Source organism: Leiobunum rupestre, chromosome 9 (genome assembly GCF_980474605.1).
Source record: "Leiobunum rupestre chromosome 9, qqLeiRupe1.1.hap1, whole genome shotgun sequence".
Lineage (NCBI taxonomy): Eukaryota > Metazoa > Arthropoda > Arachnida > Opiliones > Sclerosomatidae > Leiobunum > Leiobunum rupestre.
Window position 1 is genome coordinate 23,417,698 of NC_143392.1, and position 20,850 is coordinate 23,438,547.

A 20,850-nucleotide genomic window follows, 5' to 3' on the forward strand; every position below is an offset into this window, starting at 1 on the left:
ATAATCGCTTTCGTAAGTGGGGGGGCTAACTTAACGCGAGCCCCCCCTATAACAGTTGAGGCCTCCAAACACCTTTATTCGATTGCGACCTCAATGCGACGTTATGCGACACCCTTACTTTCGAATGCGACATCTTAGTTAACGAGATAATCGCTTTCGTAAGTGGGGGGGCTAACTTAACGCGAGCCCCCCCTATAACAGTTGAGGCCTCAAAACACCTTTATTCGATTGCGACCTCAATGCGACGTTATGCGACACCCTTACTTTCGAATGCGACATCTTAGTTAACGAGATAATCGCTTTCGTAAGTGGGGGGGCTAACTTAACGCGAGCCCCCCCTATAACAGTTGAGGCCTCAAAACACCTTTATTCGATTGCGACCTCAATGCGACGTTATGCGACACCCTTACTTTCGAATGCGACATCTTAGTTAACGAGATAATCGCTTTCGTAAGTGGGGGGGGCTAACTTAACGTGAGCCCCCCCTATAACAGTTGAGGCCTCCAAACACCTTTATTCGATTGCGACCTCAATGCGACGTTATGCGACACCTTTACTTTCGAATGCGACATCTTAGTTAACGAGATAATCGCTTTCGTAAGTGGGGGGGCTAACGTAACGCGAGCCCCCCTATAACAGTTGAGGCCTCCAAACACCTTTATTCGATTGCGACCTCAATGCGACGTTATGCGACACCCTTACTTTCGAATGCGACATCTTAGTTAACGAGATAATCGCTTTCGTAAGTGGGGGGGTTAACTTAACGTGAGCCCCCCTATAACAGTTGAGGCCTCCAAACACCTTTATTCGATTGCGACCTCAATGCGACGTTATGCGACACCCTTACTTTCGAATGCGACATCTTAGTTAACGAGATAATCACTATCGTAAGTGGGAAGGGCTAACTTAACGCAAATGAATGGGCCGCCATGTTAAATGAATGCAAATGAATGCGACCTCATTTTAAATGAATGCAAATGAATGCGACCTCATGTTAAATGAATGCAAATGAATGCGACCTCATTTTAAATGAATGCAAATGAATGCGACCTCATTTTAAATGAATGCAAATGAATGCGACCTCATTTTAAATGAATGCAAATGAATGCGACGCCATTTTAAATGAATGCAAATGAATGCGACGCCATTTTAAATGAATGCGACGTCAATGCGAAGCAATGTGACACCATAATTATCGAATGCGACAGCTCGGTTCACGAGATAATTAAATAAACAAATCTGGGGGCTAGGTTAATACTAGCCCCCCATGTTGGAATTAAGACAAATAATCACCGCTATTCGAATGCGACAGCCGTGTTAACGAGATAATCGATTGAACCAGATCGAGAATCATCAAATATAAATACGGAAACACAGGTCGATTAAGTTGCCCCCCCCTTTTTTGATTTCCCAGAAAATTTCTCTATCAATTTTATGCACCCACAATGCGACAGCAAGTGAAAGAGATGTGATTTAACCATTATCGAGATATAATTAAAATTAAAAGGGGGCTAAATTAACGTCAGCCCCCATAATTTCGTTATTCAACCAGAACAGAATATTATAGCCACTACATGTCAATGCGAAGAAATGCGACAGATATAATTTTGATTGCGAAAAATAGTTTATGAGAAAATTAATAGAGAAAGTGGGGGGCAAACTTAACAGTAACCCCCCATATTAATTCATAATTTTAATTAACCTTAATATAAAGAGACGTCAATGCGAATTAATGCGACACTATTTTTAACGAATGCGACAAATTAGGTTATGAGATAATAGACAAATGAAAAAAGGGGGCTAATTTAATGGCAGCCCCCCCCGAAATATAAAAAATAAGTTCTATAAAAAAAAATGAAGTCGTCAACGCGGACCAATGCGACAACCATTTATCCAAATGCGACATCAATAAAAATAGTTCTTCCTAACCAGATTGTTATGTGACCAATAATAGATAAAAAAGGGGGCTAATTTAATGGCAGCCCCCAAATTTTATATTTATAATTTGTAATTAAAAATAAATTACGTCGTTAACGCCAACCAATGCGACAATCATTTTTCCAAATGCGACATCAATAGAAATAGTTCTTCCTAACCAGATTGGAATATGACCAATAATAGATAAAAAAGGGTAGCCTTAAACGGCAGCCCCCAAAATATAATGAAAAATTAAAAAAAAAAATAATTTGCGAGTGTAACGCTAATTAACACGACAATCGTTTTTTCAAATGCGACATCCATAGAAAGAGTATTTCCTAACCAGAATTTTTTTTATCAGATTTAGAAAAAAAAACAATCTAAGGAGACGGCAATCAATTTAATGCAACACTGTTTTACACGAATTCAACAAATTAGGTAAAGTAAAAAGCTAATTTATTGGTAGCCTCAGAATATTAAAAATTTTAAAAAAATTAATTATGTTTTTAACGTGGACTAATGCGACAACACCTTTATTAATTGTGACAATATTTCATACCTGCGAAACTGACTACTAAATGCACTCCATTTATGTTTTAAAAGCGATAGTTTTATTCAAGAAAACTGATAGTAGCGACTGCGTATGATTACGAATCATCTCTTTTTGATAGCGACATCTGGGTGACTGCTTGAGACATAATTTTAATGAATGGGACATCATTTTAAGTGAATGCGACATCAATATAAATGAATGCGACATCAATATAAATGAATGCGACATCAATATAAATGAATGCGACATCAATATAAATGAATGCGACATCAATATAAATGAATGCGACATCAATATATATGAATGCGACATCAATATATATGAATGTGACCCTATTTTAAATGAATGTGAATGAGTTTTTCATTTAAGCCTGGTTCATTTTTTAAATAGCGATTTAATTAAAGGCATTGTAAAGTTACAACATTATTGTGGCTAACGGAATAAATTTGTTTGTCACAAAAAACGGGCAACCAGAGGTGGTGCTAGTATTTTAAAATGTTTCAAGTATTTTTATATACAAATTTGGCCCAACTTCCAGGGGGGTTGGGGCTTCACCATATCAACTTTCTGGGCCTTCTAACAGTTAATAACTGGGCCCCAATTTAAATTTAAAGTAATATCCACTATTTTATTTTAGATCGTTCTTTATAATCTCGTAATATTGCAGGGGAATCGTCAAGCGAAAACCACGCTAAAAACATAAAGCGGTCGTTTTTTAATTATTTTTTATAGTTTTCTTATTTTCACTTCTGAGCGACTGCAGCGTCTTAGTTTGATTTTGAGATGAACAACCATTTGATCTTTGAGAGGGTCTCTGCAAGGAGTAGAGGTCGGCGTTTGAATAAGAAATTATACGATTGTTAATATTTATCCATAACCGAGAATTATTCAGAAATATTCGAAAAAAATTATAAATTGTGCATGTTAAATCGTTGTTTATTCGTATAAAACAGATAATACTAATTTTAATGATTAATTGAAATTGTTGCGGTTAATTTATTTGTTCCGCCGACCTCTAGCAAGGAGGCGGTACAAAATGACTTGAGGGATTACAAAATGGCGGTGATTTTATAGCCATTCAAATTGACATCGAAACGGAAATAACTATTTTGGAGCGTTTAATTTTAAAAAACATGAATCCCTCTTCAGAATTACATTACTTCTAAAGGTACAATAATGATTTTTTGCCACATATTAAAGTATTTCATTTCACTGATAAAAAATATCTAATCACTTTATGAAATCAAAATTGGTTTAAGGAAGAATACCGATTATCAGTATTAAGGCTGTGTTGGGTTTTCCAAGTAATTTTTTAGGAACCCAAATCTCTGAAACAAAGCACTTTACAACTCATGTTCCCAAGACAAGTTCAACTCATTAGGATCCATAGAAAACAGCTCCTTATCTGTGACGTAGCCGGAAATACATCAAAGGTGTCGACGAGTGTCAATGTTAAGAAGGAGTTGATATATAAAACAGAAAAAGGTTGGCTGAAAAGGGGTGGGGCGTTGGACACAGAAACCCCTTGTCTACGCCACTCCTCTTAATATTTGACAAACTTATCTTTAACACCCTCAATAGAATTTATTTACGTCGTACAATTGCGGTTTGATGACATAAATATGGTCCCGCGTTCAATTAAATTAAAGTCACATTATTTAAAAATTATATCGCATTCAATTCAAATTATATCGCATTCAATTCAAATTATATCGCATTCAATGCTAATTATATTGCAATTATTTCAATAATGTCGCATTCATTTGAAATGAGGTCGCATTCATTTAAAATGAGGTCGCAATCATTTAAAATGAGGTCGCAATCATTTAAAATAAGGTCACATTAATTTAAAATGAGGTCTAATTCATTTATATTGATGTCGGAATCATTTATATTGATGTCGCATTAATTTTAAGGTTTCACATTAAAATTGTCGCATTAATTTAAAATAAGGTCGCAGTCCATTTAAATGAGGTCGCATTCATATATATTGATGTCGCATTCATTTATATTGATGTCGCATTCATTTATATTGATGTCGCATTCATTTATATTGATGTCGCATTCATTTATATTGATGTCGCATTCACTTAAAATGATGTCCCATTCACTTAAAATGATGTCCCATTCATTAAAATTATGTCTCAAGCAGTCACCCAGATGTCGCTATCAAAAAGAGATGATTCGTAATCATACGCAGTCGCTACTATCAGTTTTCTTGAATAAAACTATCGCTTTTAAAACATAAATGGATTGCATTTAGTAGTCAGTTTCGCAGGTATGAAATATTGTCACAATTAATAAAGGTGTTGTCGCATTAGTCCACGTTAAAAACATAATTTTTTTTTTAATTTTTAATATTCTGAGGCTACCAATAAATTAGCTTTTTACTTTACCTAATTTGTTGAATTCGTGTAAAACAGTGTTGCATTAAATTGATTGCCGTCTCCTTAGATTGTTTTTTTTTCTAAATCTGATAAAAAAAATTCTGGTTAGGAAATACTCTTTCTATGGATGTCGCATTTGAAAAAACGATTGTCGTGTTAATTAGCGTTACACTCGCAAATTATTTTTTTTTAAATTTTTCATTATATTTTGGGGGCTGCCGTTTAACTAGCCCCCTTTTTTATCTATTATTGGTCATATTCCAATCTGGTTAGGAAGAACTATTTCTATTGATGTCGCATTTGGAAAAATGATTGTCGCATTGGTTGGCGTTAACGACGTAATTTATTTTTAATTACAAATTATAAATATAAAATTTGGGGGCTGCCATTAAATTAGCCCCCTTTTTTCATTTGTCTATTATCTCATAACCTAATTTGTCGCATTCGTTAAAAATAGTGTCGCATTAATTCGCATTGACGTCTCTTTATATTAAGGTTAATTAAAATTATGAATTAATATGGGGGGTTACTGTTAAGTTAGCCCCCCCCCCCCACTTTCTCTATTAATTTTCTCATAAACTATTTTTCGCAATCAAAATTATATCTGTCGCATTTCTTCGCATTGCCATGTAGTGGCTATGATATTCTGTTCTGGTTGAATAACTAAATTATGGGGGCTGACGTTAATTAAGCCCCCTTTTAATTTTAATTATATCTCGATAATGGTTAAGTCACATCTCTTTCACTTGCTGTCGCATTGTGGGTGCATAAAATTGATAGAGAAATTTTCTGGGAAATCAAAAAAGGGGGGGGCCAACTTAATCGACCTGTGTTTCCGTATTTATATTTGATGATTCTCGATCTGGTTCAATCGATTATCTCGTTAACACGGCTGTCGCATTCGAATAGCGGTGATTATTTCGATAATTATGGTGTCGCATTGCTTCGCATTGACGTCGCATTCATTTGCATTCATTTGCATTCATTTAAAATGGCGTCGCATTCATTTGCATTCATTTAAAATGGCGTCGCATTCATTTAAAATGAGGTCGCATTCATTTGCATTCATTTAAAATGAGGTCGCATTCATTTGCATTCATTTAACATGAGGTCGCATTCATTTGCATTCATTTAAAATGAGGTCGCATTCATTTGCATTCATTTAACATGGCGGCCCATTCATTTGCGTTAAGTTAGCCCTGCCCACTTACGATAGTGATTATCTCGTTAACTAAGATGTCGCATTCGAAAGTAAGGGTGTCGCATAACGTCGCATTGAGGTCGCAATCGAATAAAGGTGTTTGGAGGCCTCAACTGTTATAGGGGGGGGCTCACGTTAAGTTAGCCCCCCACTTACGAAAGCGATTATCTCGTTAACTAAGATGTCGCATTCGAAAGTAAGGGTGTCGCATAACGTCGCATTGAGGTCGCAATCGAATAAAGGTGTTTGGAGGCCTCAACTGTTATAGGGGGGCTCACGTTAAGTTAGCCCCCCCCCCACTTACGAAAGCGATTATCTCGTTAACTAAGATGTCGCATTCGAAAGTAAGGGTGTCGCATAACGTCGCATTGAGGTCGCAATCGAATAAAGGTGTTTGGAGGCCTCAACTGTTATAGGGGGGGCTCGCGTTAAGTTAGCCCCCCCACTTACGAAAGCGATTATCTCGTTAACTAAGATGTCGCATTCGAAAGTAAGGGTGTCGCATAACGTCGCATTGAGGTCGCAATCGAATAAAGGTGTTTGGAGGCCTCAACTGTTATAGGGGGGGCTCGCGTTAAGTTAGCCCCCCCACTTACGAAAGCGATTATCTCGTTAACTAAGATGTCGCATTCGAAAGTAAGGGTGTCGCATAACGTCGCATTGAGGTCGCAATCGAATAAAGGGGTTTGGAGGCCTCAACTGTTATAGGGGGGCTCACGTTAAGTTAGCCCCCCCCCCACTTACGAAAGCGATTATCTCGTTAACTAAGATGTCGCATTCGAAAGTAAGGGTGTCGCATAACGTCGCATTGAGGTCGCAATCGAATAAAGGTGTTTGGAGGCCTCAACTGTTATAGGGGGGGCTCGCGTTAAGTTAGCCCCCCCACTTACGAAAGCGATTATCTCGTTAACTAAGATGTCGCATTCGAAAGTAAGGGTGTCGCATAACGTCGCATTGAGGTCGCATTCTATTGGTTGTGTTTCCGGGTTGATAGTTGAAAGAGGGGGGGCTGTCATTAAGTTAGCCCCCCCTTTTGTTTTAATTATTCCAACTTAACAATTATGTCGCATCTTTTTTTTTTAGTTTCGCATAACGTCGCATCGAGGTCGCATTCGATCGCAAATGAAAGTTTTTAAAATTGTAGAGAGGGGGGGCCAACTTAATGGAGCCCCCAAAGCCTAAGAGAGAAAAAAAGGCATGATCTAACCGCGACCACAAAGACGCTTTAAGGAGAAGCCAATCAGTAGGAGGAATTATAACTCAAGGTGGGGGTTAAAAGGCGGGCGGCGGGAAAAGTGGTTGAAACTGGGAGAAGTCTGTGGAATGTGGATGGGTCCCGCTTAGCGCGTGGAGATCATGCTAACCCCCCCCCCCCACAAACTGAAGGGGGGTAGGAATAACATTTTTTTTCCGAAGAACATCTTTGCTATAGCTGCTTCCCTCAGTCATTTTTCTTTTTCTCGAAGTTGGGGTGGGTTGAAAACTAAATGGGTCCCCCAATACGTCGTATGGTAGTACATTGATGCGGGGACGGGACGGGGGGGGGGAGAGAAACGCGTCAACTTTCAAGGCTTTTCGCTGTTGGTAGAGATGTTGCAGGTTTCTCTCCATCTTCAGAAGATCCTATTTCCCCCCCCCCCCTTCCCATTGCCTCCGACAGATCGGGTATTGCGAAGAAAGGGGGGACGAAATCTCTGGTGGGGGGCGAGATGAGGATGGAGAAGAACTGGACGGGGGGGGGGGGAGACGCGAGGCTGGGAGGCACACTAACTTGTGGCAAGCCGGGAGAAACATTTGAAAAATGCCCTTCTCACACTAGTCGTATATTTACACAGTTTCAAAGAATCTATTTAAACCAGATTTGTCATTTTTTCCTCCAACATTCGTTTTAAACATTAAAAGAAAAATGCGATTTTGTGTTTAATTATAAACGCGAAGAATGTACTGTAAAGGAACGTTTGAAGATTGGTAACTCCGAACGCGCGGTGAAAATTTAATTCCCCTATAACAAGTTTCGGCAAAAACGCTTTTGCCAGTTTTCGCGACGAACCAGAGAAACTAGAAAGCAAGTCTTAAAAATTTCCTTTCCAAAAGAGGAACGCGCCCTACATTTTCGGAATACTTTTCTTCGGCGTAATAATTTTTGTCAGATTTGTACAACGCCGCGCGCACTTGTGGCTTTTTGGTCGGTTGTCGCTGGTGTTTGTAGTTTTTGTGCGCGAAATTATAAGTTTTACAGTGATACCTCCGTCGAACCATTGGTGATTATAACCTTTTTCATTATTAGTTTGTAAAGCATTTTCCGTATTTTATTTTTAATATAATCTAGTTTGTTAAGACGCCTAACCTAAATTTTAACAAACATACGCCCGGGGGTAAATTTTGGAGTATCTCTCGCCACGAATTCCTTTTCCACGCTCTCAGAGCGCTCGGCGTTCGCGTTTCTAATTGATATCGCATCGAGACATTGATTCCGGATTTCTCCGAGAGCGGTTAAAGGAAAACGCCATTAAATAAATTCTAGTACACCAAACTTTCAACGTTGAACCGAATTTTCATTTCATTTTTCCCCCGATAATTCAGGTTGCAGACCAAGTGGCCTGGGATTTCTTAAACGTCAACTTAACAAGGGTACGGAGAAATTTTGTTTTTATATCATAAAATTTTCACCCTCCCTGTTTTAATATAAAAACTAAAAGGGAAAATAATTATCGCAACCCTAGATGGGGGGATTAAAATCATATACATAATTTCTCAGGCATATAAATAATATACTCAGGGGGCCAGGCGTGCTTTTCCAATGAAGTCGTGACAAAAGAATATTTTTCAAACAATGCACTTACTTTTGAAGTTGCCCCGGGGTGAAAATGTGCGCTTTTTCTCTTTCTGGCGCGCCGATATCAGGTTCCAGGCTATGGTTTCGGCATCGCAGTCAGCGGAGGCAGGGACAATCCACATTTCGCCAACGGAGATCCTGCCATCGCCATCTCCGATGTCCTCAAAGCTGGACCTGCCGAGGGAAAATTGATGTGAGAAATCTTATATACTTTGTTTGTGCTACAAATCGTCCACGCGTTCTTTTCATACACTACATTGAGCAGGTTCAATTGAAATAAATTAATTAGTCTAAACAATTAGTACCGAGAAATCCATTTAAGAAATAACGACGTAAGTCTTAACTAATGCCATTAACTTTTATTTTAATATTTTTCTATGCAGTTTTAATTTATTTTTATTATTTAGTCACTTTAGAATTATTCAATAACGGCTTGGCTAAAAATGATTAGGCGGGAAATTTGAATATTAGAAAACAGTGACATTCCAAATTTTTGTTCTTTGGAACCCTATAACTAATTTGGACTTTGCACTTTTCATAAAATTACCAATTACGCCTTTATAAAATGTTTTTTGTTGGTTTTGTTACGAGTTTCATCTATAATTTCAACAGGCAGTAAAAACAGGAGTTATTTCACAATAAAACAATGCCACAATTATTGAGCTGATTTTTCTTACAAGTTTAAAAAAAATTAAATTAAATAAGCTACCCTTCTACCTCAATATTTTTAAACTTTTAAATCGGTGAAATATAGGGCGTTTGAAACCCCATAAACCTGAAAACGTTTCATAATAACCTTTATAAAATTTTATCAAAGACAAGCGATAAAAATAAATCTAAGTAGGTTAAATTCATTGAGAAAAATCATTTAAAATTTAGTACTCAAAAAATAAAAAACTATAGATTATTGAGAAACTGTATTTAAAAAAATAATGTTTTAACTATTAATATATTATTTATTTAAAGGATAAATGATCGTATTGTAAGTGCCAATGGTATATCCTTGGAAAATGTTGACTACACCACTGCGGTTCAAGTTCTTAGAGAATGTGGAAATTCAGTTAATTTAGTTATAAAAAGAAAATTAGAAATTAGTCAAATGGCGACCGCCGAGCCTCAAACTCTTAAGCTAACCATTGCAAAAGGCAAAAAGAAAGAAGGTAACTCGCATTAACAACTGATATTTATCATCCTAAACTATGTGGTGACTAATTATATTTTTTAAATTTCTTCAAAATAGATTTTGGTGTAGTTTTAGGATGCCATATTTATGTAAAAGAAGTTACTAATAGCAATTTAATAGATAAAAATAACTCTGTGCACGAAGGAGATGTAGTTTTAAAAGTAAGATAATATTACATTCTGCAACCATTTGGGAAAAAACCTTTCACAATTAATATAATTAAATTATTTCATGAAAAAGATAAATAACACCAATACCGAAAATATAAGCTTAAAGGATGCCAAGAAATTAATTGACAGTAGTAAAGAAAAAGTTCAGTTTGTAGTTAGAAGGGATCCCAAAGCAGCCACAAACCACGACAATCAAAGATGGTCATCAGGAATGATCTATGATCAAGCAGCAAATCACAACAAAGACTTCTCTCCTCAATCAGGATACATGGATGGAATTAACAGTCCTAGGCCCCAATGGAGCAATCAAAATCTATATGTTCAACCACCAACAAGAGGTGATTATTTGGTTAACTCTAACTGCGCCAGATTTTATAATTTAAAAATATTTTGCAGGTGATTACAGACCACCTCCACCCCCTCCTGACAGATCTGATGACAAAAATAACCTGACAAGGTAGGAAATTTGTGTAAGCATTCCACTCTTAACTGAGGAATAATGTTTAAATTTCAAATTAAGGTTGCCAGTAGCGAGAAACCGTGGGCCCATAATGGATATATCTCTAAGTCAATTAGACCAACCAGCCACACCATTATTGGCAAGTGGCTCCAATTCCAGACCATTAGGAAGTCTTGAAGAAGAAGACGCCCCACCGAGACCTCCACCTCCACCCAGGATAGATGGTAAGAGAACAAACGTGTTCATTTTATAAATATAGCTATTCCTTCTTGAAACTGAATGAAGAACTTAATTTTTGCAGAAATTTCTATGCGAAATGACGTTTACGACGAAGATCCACTATCCAGAAGATCAAAAGTACCATTGTACGTAACCTCAAAAATGTTTTGAAGAACGAAACATAATCTTCAACACTGTTTACGATTATTTAGGCCAGACCCAAGATTCATTTTCTTTCAAAAAGATGGTAGTGTTGGGATAAGGCTAACTGGTGGCAATGAAGTTGGCATATTTGTAACCGCTGTGCAACCCGGAAGCCCAGCTTCTCTGCAGGGTTTACAACCTGGTGATAAAATACTCAAAGTACGTCTATTTAACTAAAAAATATCTTGTATTCTTAACATATATAGTAAAACATTGTGTCTATTCAGGTAAATGAGAAAGATATGCGTGGTGTGACAAGGGAAGAAGCCGTCTTGTATTTGTTAAACATACAAGACCAAGTGAACCTCATAGTTCAACACCGAAAGGAAGAGTATGATGAAATTGTTGCTAACCAGAGAGGAGATTCTTTTTACATAAGGTAAGTAAATCAGGTGCAAGTTCAACATAATCAATCACTAATACATATGCGACCTGTCTCTATTTTAGAACCCATTACACGTATGAATGTTATGGTAAATCTGAACTGGCATTCCATGTTGGTGAAGTATTTCACGTAATTGACACATTGTACAATGGTGTTGTGGGTTCATGGATGGTGTACAGAATGGGAAGAAACAATCAAGAAATTCAAAAAGGAGTTATACCAAACAAACGAAGGTATATTGTAATAATTGAAATTTTTAAGATAACGTGTTTCCCAATGGACTGCCAAAATGTAACAACTTTAATATTGCAGAGCTGAGGAATTAAGCGCTGAACAACAAAATCAGGCCAAGAAAGAAGCGGCTTCAGAAAGCAGGGGAAGTTTTTTTAAAAGGAGGAGTGCCAGAAGATCAAAATCTTTGAGTAAAGACAATTGGGAAGATGTCGTATTTGGTGAGCATATTGAGTATTATAGATCAAAGGTGTTAAATGTGTTTTCTTACACTTCATTTTTGTAGCAGATGGTATGTCCAAATTCCCAGCGTATGAAAGGGTAACGCTAAGGCACCGTAAGTATCAAAAGCACTTGATACTGTAATCTAAAGTGAAAATGCTAAATTTTGATTTATATAGCTGGTTTCATAAGACCAGTAGTTCTTTTTGGGCCCTTGGGAGATGTGGCTAGAGACAAACTTCTCAAAGACTATCCAGATAAATACGCTTCACCCCGTAAATGAAAATTTTAAAAGGTTTGCACCCACTTAGTATGATTTTTAATCTTATAATATTGTTATAGAATTGGACAACAGGCTAGATGATATACCTAAAAGTCAAAAGTCATCGGGAATTATACGCCTCAGTGCCATTAAAGAAATCATAGAAAAGGTAAGTTTTATATATAATGAAAAGACTTTCAAATAAGCTGTGGTAATGTATTGATGCATTTTAAATTAATTTATCACGCTCCCAGGGTGCAGGTACTTTTTTCTGTATCATATTGGTCGTATTCGATTTATAAATTAAAATTTTAAAACATGTTTTTTTTTTTTAATAAAGGGAAAACACGCCATTCTTGATATAACTCCAAGTGCTGTAGATAGACTCAACTATGCTCAGTTTTACCCCATAGTAATATTCATGAAAGCCGAAAGCAAACACACTGTCAAAGAATTGCGGTCAAGGCTAGCTAAATCTAGTCATAAGAGTTCAAAGAAACTATACGATCACGCTACCAAACTAGAAAAACTTTGGTCACATGTCTTCACAGGTATGAAAATGCATTGTAACAAAATATAATGGAATTCTCAAATGGAAACTCTTTATAGCTACCATTGCCTTAACAAGTGCCGATATGTGGTATAAGAAATTACGGGAAACAATTGAAAAACAACAGCAACAAGCCATTTGGGTTTCTGAATCGAAACCGCAGGAAGTAATTTCGGACGATTTCCTTTTCCCAATGACTTCGAGGCTAAGTTATGCGTCAAGCCCTGAAAGCGATTTGGATCTTACTAGTGACACACGACCCATGAGTTTACCAGACTGCTTAACATCACCGAATGGTAATGAAAGAAGAATGGTAAAAGCATCTAGTGATCCAAGTATTGCTACTCAAGAAGATGCAAGTTATAATGCACCACCCCCTCCTTACTCATTGGCAAGGCCCATTCCAGTAAGAGAATCAATGCAACTTTAACAAAGGTATAAAATTAATTTGATGATTTAAATCCCTAGGAACCAATGTCTTTACCTGGAATGGGGCGTAACAAAGGCAGGGACTCTTTAGCCACGCCAAAACATTCTCAAGGTAAAAGTGAACTTTAAACTAAAATTTAATAAATAAATCTTTGAATTAATTTATCGTTGATTTGAATTTACCAGGTGTTATAGATGACAATAGGACAGAAGATTTTTACGGTTCAAGTGTAAGAACACCTCATGATAGATACGGAAGTTTATCAGCAACAGAAAAGCACTTAAGTCAAGCAAATGGTGATGTGCCAAGTATGTCCATATCATTCTTAAATAATGTTGAACAGTTTAAAAGCGTAATAATAGTGCAAGCGTTTAAAATACTAAGCTAAAATAAAGGGGACCTATATGTAGTATTGTATCTGAAATTTATTTTAAAAATCTCAGGCATAGAGAACCAAAAGAGCCCTGAAGGGGGAACTCAACCTTTGCCACAAATTGACCGAGGCAGTAAACCCAACAGGTTCAGAAGCGCTCAAGAAAGGCTATTTGGCAATGCAACTGCCGGTAATGGAAAAATTGAAAAGAAACTGGGGACATACATAAGCAAAACACTAACTATAAAGTCATAACTCATGCTTAATAATATAATTATCGCTCGCTATTTTGGTACGTGCAAGTACCATCTATTAAAAAAACATATAAAAGCGCCAATGCATAAGGAAACTTCAAACAAATTAAAGCTATTTCTCATACTGCTCCCATTTTTGCTTATCACGCTCTGAATGAAAAAGCTGCTTGCGTAGAGAGCATTGTTCTAAACCAGAATTGTTTTCAAAATTTGAATTTTGAGTGGGAAATTATTTTAATTTAGGACCTGGCTGGCCTCAAGACCCCAGAGATCCACATCATCCAGTTAGTCCAGATTATATGAATACTGGGACCAGTAAATCTAGTTCATTGGAAAGATCTAAGCTTTCTTCGCTATCTCCAGTAAGTGCTTGGCAGTGCCTAGTACCTTGTTTTAAATACGGCTTAACCACCATTATTTAAATTTTTTTTTTAATTTTAGGCTCAAGCTGCTTTTGACAACTCTTCGTATAGCAGTGACTCTTTCAGTAAATATATGAATAATCAAATTCAAGTGACTCCGGATAGAAGGACCCGAGATTCTATCAATTCAGCTTCAATGGGGGCTCAAAACCAAAGAGGCCAAATCCAACAACCCCACAACCCATACCGATATACCAGGAGCACAAATCAATGGGCCAAGCCTATGAACTCTAACCAGGGAAGACCTCAACAACCCCCACCTCCCAACAAGTACAGGCAACCGGAAGAGAAGCCAGTTCCTCCATCTCCACCACCTAAACCATCGATGTACCATTCTAGGTAATTATAAAATATATTTAACAAATAACAAAGGTATTAACTTTCACTTGGATAAAATCGAAGGTTGTCAGATGGGAGACCTGTACCCCCACCGAAACCAGCCTTATTCCAACAACGCCAACAATGGCACAATGAAGATGGCAGAGACGAACATAACTTCAAGAGAGCATCTCAAGCTCAAGAAAATATACCTATTTCACCAAGGTCCCAAGATGGACAAATGAATATGTATATGCATGGAAGCCCATCCAGACCACCACACCACCCACCGCAACCCCAAGATAATGATTATAACATGCATTCCCCATTATACTCGAGCAGGAACTATGGTTCACACGCTGAACCTCCGCCAAGACCCCAACCCCCGCCAGTGCCTGAAAACCCTTATCAAAGTAGACACCCAACTACTCCTGGTCGAAGACCATTTCATCCTCAAGAAAATGGACATCAAAACTATGAAAGAACCAGACACCCTCCTCCTCCAACCAACCATCGTAGTGCCTATGAAATGTCCCCTTACCACAAAACCAGTGGTGGCCCTCAAAATGGAGATGGAAAGGGTTACTCACCCCAAAGACCAGTTGCCCATGTTAATGGGACCACATCATACCACAATTCTCAACAAATGAATTCCAGGAGGGACCATCACGGATATCATTCCTCGCCAGATCACCATAATTCTCCACCACCACCCCCTCCAGCCAGTCTGCTAGACTTATCAAACAGGGAAAATAGGGGAAGTGCTTTTGAACTTTACAAAAAACCAGATTCACGTTCGCCTCATAGCATGCCTCTGCATTTGAACTGCGATCCGTCAAAGTAAGTACATTTTATTTTTTTCATTTTAACCACGAGGACTGTAAATCCAAAACACAAAAGCCAAATGACAGGAAATTTTGGTTTACATTTGAAAAATAGAAAATAGTGAAATTTTCTTTCCCTAATAACAGATTAGGAGATCAACAGTCGCACCCTCATTCCATTAATCGTGTCAGGTACGCCCCTGCTTAGAATATTACTGGCTATATAAACAGTGCAATTCACCAAAGAATTAAAAAAACATTCCGATGAATGAATGGGTAACACATTCCCGAAACATTGAAAAAAAGGACGCCTATTTTGGTGTTGAATTATAAACTCTGCGAGCTTTCCATAAACAGCTCAAATAAATGTGGCAATTATTAGCTCAAATTTATAAAATTAAAGATATGTATCAATAGCCCAATATTAATATATAAAATAGGGCAATGATTTCTGTATATAAACATGACTTTCAATTAATAAGATTAAACACACCAGACTTCTATTAAGATTAATTTGTATAGTTTTAAAATTTTTGAAATACAGTGTAAAAGTTTTGAAAATATTTTTAAATTTGGTGATGGTTTTTAAGTTAAATTTCGCAACTATCTCAATTTATTTTATTCAAGCATGTGCCATTGAGAGGATAAGGCGCATTATTTTTTTCAATTTAGTGTTAAACCATTGCTCATTTGTATATAGACACTTCCGAAACACTTTGATTACCGACAGACAATCTCAGAACAGAGCACGTGTCAAATATTATAGGATTAGTTAAAATATAAATTAACTAGTCAATAAAAACTTCGTTTCTTTAAACGTGAAGGAAAGTGTACGGTTACTTTCCCATCGGTGTGTGTTGTGAGAAACCTACCACCAACAAGAGCAGTAAACGGGTAAGCTAGTGTGATCCATTTTGAACATGAAACAAATGGAACTATTTCAGAAGTTGGTGCTCTGTGATGACAAATTTGTAAAATGTGTCAAAAAATTTTTGGTTTATTTATGTTAAAATCATAAAGAAAAATAAAAGATTTTTTTTACAAATGCAACAACGTTTTGTCAAATTTTGTAAGTTTTGGTTTTGCTTTGGCTTGTTGGTGGTGGGTGGCTTACACGGCTTAACTAACATATAACTACTGGTACTTGCAAAAAAGAGTACACAAACTGCTTGTCAAAAGATATTTCTTACATTTATGGTACTGTGGATTTCATCATCGTGGTGTCTCTAAGTCCATTCAAGATTAGGGAAAAATATTCTGTGATACTGGCAATTCAGATCGTTTTTTTTTCAATGAACATTACTGAAGCCTGGATAATTACTAACGTTTGGTACTTCGTCTGCCCATTATTTCAATATTTCCGTTGATTATTTTGTTTGTCAAATTTTATTTTGCAAACTTGGGTTGAATAAATAAGTAGCGTTTGCATAGTTAGTAATTGGAATTGTTTGACGGGTTTATAGGGAGCTAACCGTTCTACGTCACATGACGTCACCCATGCTTTTTCCTATTGAAAAAAAATCCTACCCAAGATGGCGGCCACAGCCAAAGCTACGGTGTTTTAGTTTCATATAGTATTAGCTTAGCTAATTATTATTAGCCATGTCGTACGCATAAAAAAATTCATGCCTTAATCATTGTGGTATGTGAAAAGGTCATTTAACTTTAAAGTATAATGCATTTTAGTTTTAACAATATTTACCTTAAACTTAAAACTCTTCCTAAGAAACCATTCAACCTTGAATTAATAAAATTAACTAAAACTTAATTTATCGAACTTCAAGGTTCTAAATGGCGAAAACTAACAGACGATGCAAAAATGCATTTACCACCCCAAATAGTCCAAGTCTTCCGGATACCAAAAGTCCGATCCAGTTTTTTAATTTATTGTAATTTATAAGAAGAAACTACTATAATTTAGAATACTGTGCAAAGTCTTTTGAACCAAAAATATTCACACTTGTTAAATTCTATTATTCTGGCATCCCGGCAAACTACTAATAAGGCGCGAAATCTGAAAAGGTCCATAAAATGTGTCGTTCGAATTCTTAAAAAAAAACGTATTTTATCTAAACGTATGCTCAATTATAGTTTAAAATTCCTTTTTAAGATACCTTCCACTAGAATGAATTCGGCAATTACCGGGGGTCGAGGACACATAAAAATAAAATTATAAATACAAAAAATAATAGGTCGTAAAATTCTAGCGGCAATTAAAGAGGCTATAAACCTCGTTGACATATGAAAAAAATTATCGATCGGATTCCGAAGTTCACACATACGTCGCGAACGAAATTGGCGCTGCGTATAACTTCCAGGTAACGACGGTGAGGGATCGCCTTCGCTGGCTAATTTTCGCTCGAGGCCAAAGCCTATTGAAAATTAAATTGTAAAGACTCGCTTCGTTTCTGAAGGTAGTTATTTTGAAATTTTAGACCAAAAACTTGTCTCCACTCGTATCTGTCGCTATCAACGTAACCTGGTAGCTCGTCCTCGGTAGCTGAAGTATAGTTTTTGTCTATGTAGACGTCGTTTAAATCCCCTTATACTGGGGGGATTATACTGTACTACGAATTAGTAGAGGTAAAGGTGAGACCGACGCTTTCTTTACCTTCCCGCCTTTGGCAGCGCTATAGTTATGATATCAGGAATAGTATAATCAGACAGAGTCAAAAATGATCGATAAAGTAGTTTGTTCATGAATAAAAAGCGATAAAAGACCCGTTCGCATTCGATAAAGGTTTCCAAAAATATTTGTATTTTCTTTGGAAACGAGCTTATAGGCGCTTAAATAAATCATCCTCCCAGGAAATCGCCAAGAAGTAATATTTCCGAGAGCCAGGACCCGCAAGGTATTGTTTACATAGTGCTTGTTGAAACAGGGTTGCCACAGTACCTGGCAAAAACCTGTAATTCCTAGAAAAGTCAGGGAATTTGAATATTGGTATAAAAATCAGGGAAAAGCCGGTATTTTAAAAATTTGTCTAAAAATCAGGGAAATGTCAGGGTTGCAAATAGGAAACTTTTACTAAAATATAGGTTAAAAATACAAAATAAGTCAGGGAAAATCTCCAGAGATGGACAGGGAAAACCTCGAAAATTCAGGGAATTTGATTGTGAAATAATGGAAACTTTTCACCTGTAAACAGAACGTCGTGTTTTTTGCCAAATCTTAATATGTCAAAAAAGCTACCTGGTTGTTGATGCCGTAAAGGTGAAAAACTTCCATTATTTTATATAAACAGTGACTTGCAGGTCCTGGCTCTCGGAAATATTACTTCTTGGCGATTTCCTTGGAGGATGATTTATTGAAGCATCTATTGAAGCTCGTGCGAACATAAACGAAAAGGCCTAAATTTTATCATGGATAAAAGCGGTATTTCTCGAAGCGACATCTTAAATGCTTTGAGAAATGAAAGGCTAAAGAGCTATTTAGATTATTTTTTACGTAAAAAATGCCCGCACCACCCATACCAAGTTAATTCTCTAAAGGAATCGTAAAAACCTCCGAACTTGACGAAATTCTGCCTCGACAGATAATATTGGAGGATCCCTTGGTAAGATTAAAAAGTATATAATAATCGAGGGTAGGGCCAAATGGTTATGGATTTCCGAAGATATTATTCGTTTTTTTTTAATCGAGCATCAGCTTTATAAGATGGATCATTGGGAATTATAAGGAAACTACTTTTACGGTCGAGTTTTAAAAGATGGATAAGTTAATTTTAATAAGAAAAAATATCTGGGTTTAAATATAAAAATCAATGAATGAAAAAAAAATTAAAAATGTATCAAAAATAGACCGATCCATTAAAAAAAGGCATCTTCACGGCGAATCTGTCATAGGAAATACGCTAGTTTAAATTCCTGGGAGATGTATATGATAAAAGAGAGAAAAAAAGCCGTGGTACATCGGCCTTTCGATAAAATTTATTTCCTACATTCTCGAATATATTTCGATATACAGGGAAAGAATAATAATATTAAGTGTATTTTTTTAAAGTCTTTTCGGAATGCGACATGTCCCGTCGATGGCTTCGTTATATAGATAGTGGATACTTCTCTTTTGGGGGCTTGGTCTGTCGCGCTTGGGGAATGTTTTTAAGTACATAATCCTTACAAAGATTACGGTGTCGCGGGTTCCAACCTTAATCTGATTTACCTATAATTTATACCTCGGCTGCCGTTAAGAATGGAATGGAGAATTTATACCGATAAAATTTGGTCCCTCCGTTGATCGTCGTTTGAGCGTAAACCGAGGAAGCGCAAGTAATATAGACGACGAAAAACTTTAAATTTTAAGGTGAAACCGCTTTAATTAAGCTGTTGTTTTACATTCTTAACTTCTGAAACTTTGACGAACAATGATTAGCGATATTACGTTTTGTTTTTACGTCTTCCGCCGAGTCACTGTGGCTTTGTGGGTAGGTAATTCGTATCAAAATAAAATGGCGCTGATTTTATAGCATCGAAACGCGAATAAACTATTTTGGAGCGTTTAAATAAATTTGGTAAAATAAATGTAAGGATTTTCATATTAATTAGGATCTTGTTTAACTTTTAAAACGGATAATAGGCGTTTTCTCTTTAATTATGGTTCAAAAACTAACGAATCTTTCCTTCTCACGTCTGAGTATAGCAGTCGCTCTTCGTCGCCGTCACAAACTAGCGATTGCAGCGGCGACCAGCTACAATTGGATGACCAAAGTCCGGTCCGGAACGTGGTAGCCGTAGCTCGGGGGACGTTCGACCAGCAGGGAGGGACGCTAACTTCGGAAGAGACCGGAGTCAGCATCATCATCCCACCAGGAGCCATCAACGACGGAGAGGAGAGGGAGATTTATTTCAAGGTATGCCAGGATTCCACCATGCTGCCGCCCCTCGACAAGGAAAAGGGTAAGCCATCCATCGCCCCGCCACAATGCTGCCCGTCACCTCGCGCTTTCTAAACTCTATATTTATCACCCCCCGAAGGCGAAACTTTGTTGAGTCCCCTGGTGATGTGCGGACCTCACGGTCAGAAATTCAATGTTCCAGTTGAGTTGAGACTGCCTCATTCGGCCGCGGTCAACCCCGAAAGCTGGACTTTCGCTTTGAAGTCTAGCGACGCTACTGAAGGTACAATAGTCAATAGCCATCGTTGTTAAAACTAGGCTTATTTATCATAAATATGTCATCATTTCCATAAGCGTGTCAGTTAGGCGAAAAATTACTGATAGCTAAGTGTGGAGTGAACTGACGTCATACGCAAAAAGATCAGCACCTTATGTGTCGAAGTTGTTAAGACTTAAGCTTGATTTAGGCGAAATAATTACTGATAGGTAAGTGTGGAGTGACGCTGAATTGACGTCATACACGAAATGATCAGCGCCCCGTGTGTCGAGTTTTTAAACGCGCCGTTACGCGTGTTAATGGAAACCAATAAGCTTGGTTTCCACTAGTGCACGTA

The 20,850-nt window shown here is 37.1% G+C and overlaps 1 protein-coding gene across 5 annotated transcripts in view; it reads left to right on the plus strand.

Annotated features, from left to right (window-relative positions):
• The window catches only part of LOC149926912 (tight junction protein ZO-3-like), a 43,180-nt gene that overhangs the window by 21,228 nt on the left and 1,102 nt on the right, over positions 1-20,850 (plus strand). For 2 of the 5 annotated variants that reach the window (XM_090159598.1, XM_090159600.1), the window contains exons 2-26: positions 8,642-8,689; positions 8,963-9,087; positions 9,861-10,054; positions 10,135-10,238; positions 10,318-10,585; positions 10,644-10,704; positions 10,768-10,931; positions 11,009-11,072; positions 11,139-11,289; positions 11,358-11,509; positions 11,578-11,748; positions 11,828-11,967; positions 12,033-12,083; positions 12,148-12,243; positions 12,311-12,399; positions 12,571-12,781; positions 12,840-13,186; positions 13,249-13,321; positions 13,396-13,518; positions 13,654-13,773; positions 14,081-14,199; positions 14,279-14,598; positions 14,662-15,417; positions 20,041-20,297; positions 20,376-20,519. In XM_090159598.1, coding sequence (XP_090015724.1) covers positions 8,642-8,689; positions 8,963-9,087; positions 9,861-10,054; positions 10,135-10,238; positions 10,318-10,585; positions 10,644-10,704; positions 10,768-10,931; positions 11,009-11,072; positions 11,139-11,289; positions 11,358-11,509; positions 11,578-11,748; positions 11,828-11,967; positions 12,033-12,083; positions 12,148-12,243; positions 12,311-12,399; positions 12,571-12,781; positions 12,840-13,186; positions 13,249-13,321; positions 13,396-13,518; positions 13,654-13,773; positions 14,081-14,199; positions 14,279-14,598; positions 14,662-15,417; positions 20,041-20,297; positions 20,376-20,519 — 4,348 coding nt within the window. Of the gene's footprint in view, positions 1-8,641; positions 8,690-8,962; positions 9,088-9,860; positions 10,055-10,134; positions 10,239-10,317; positions 10,586-10,643; positions 10,705-10,767; positions 10,932-11,008; positions 11,073-11,138; positions 11,290-11,357; positions 11,510-11,577; positions 11,749-11,827; positions 11,968-12,032; positions 12,084-12,147; positions 12,244-12,310; positions 12,400-12,570; positions 12,782-12,839; positions 13,187-13,248; positions 13,322-13,395; positions 13,519-13,653; positions 13,774-14,080; positions 14,200-14,278; positions 14,599-14,661; positions 15,418-15,548; positions 15,911-20,040; positions 20,298-20,375; positions 20,520-20,850 lie in introns of those variants that run through there. The other 3 variants (XM_090159599.1, XM_090159601.1, XM_090159602.1) reach the window with 3 other exon arrangements.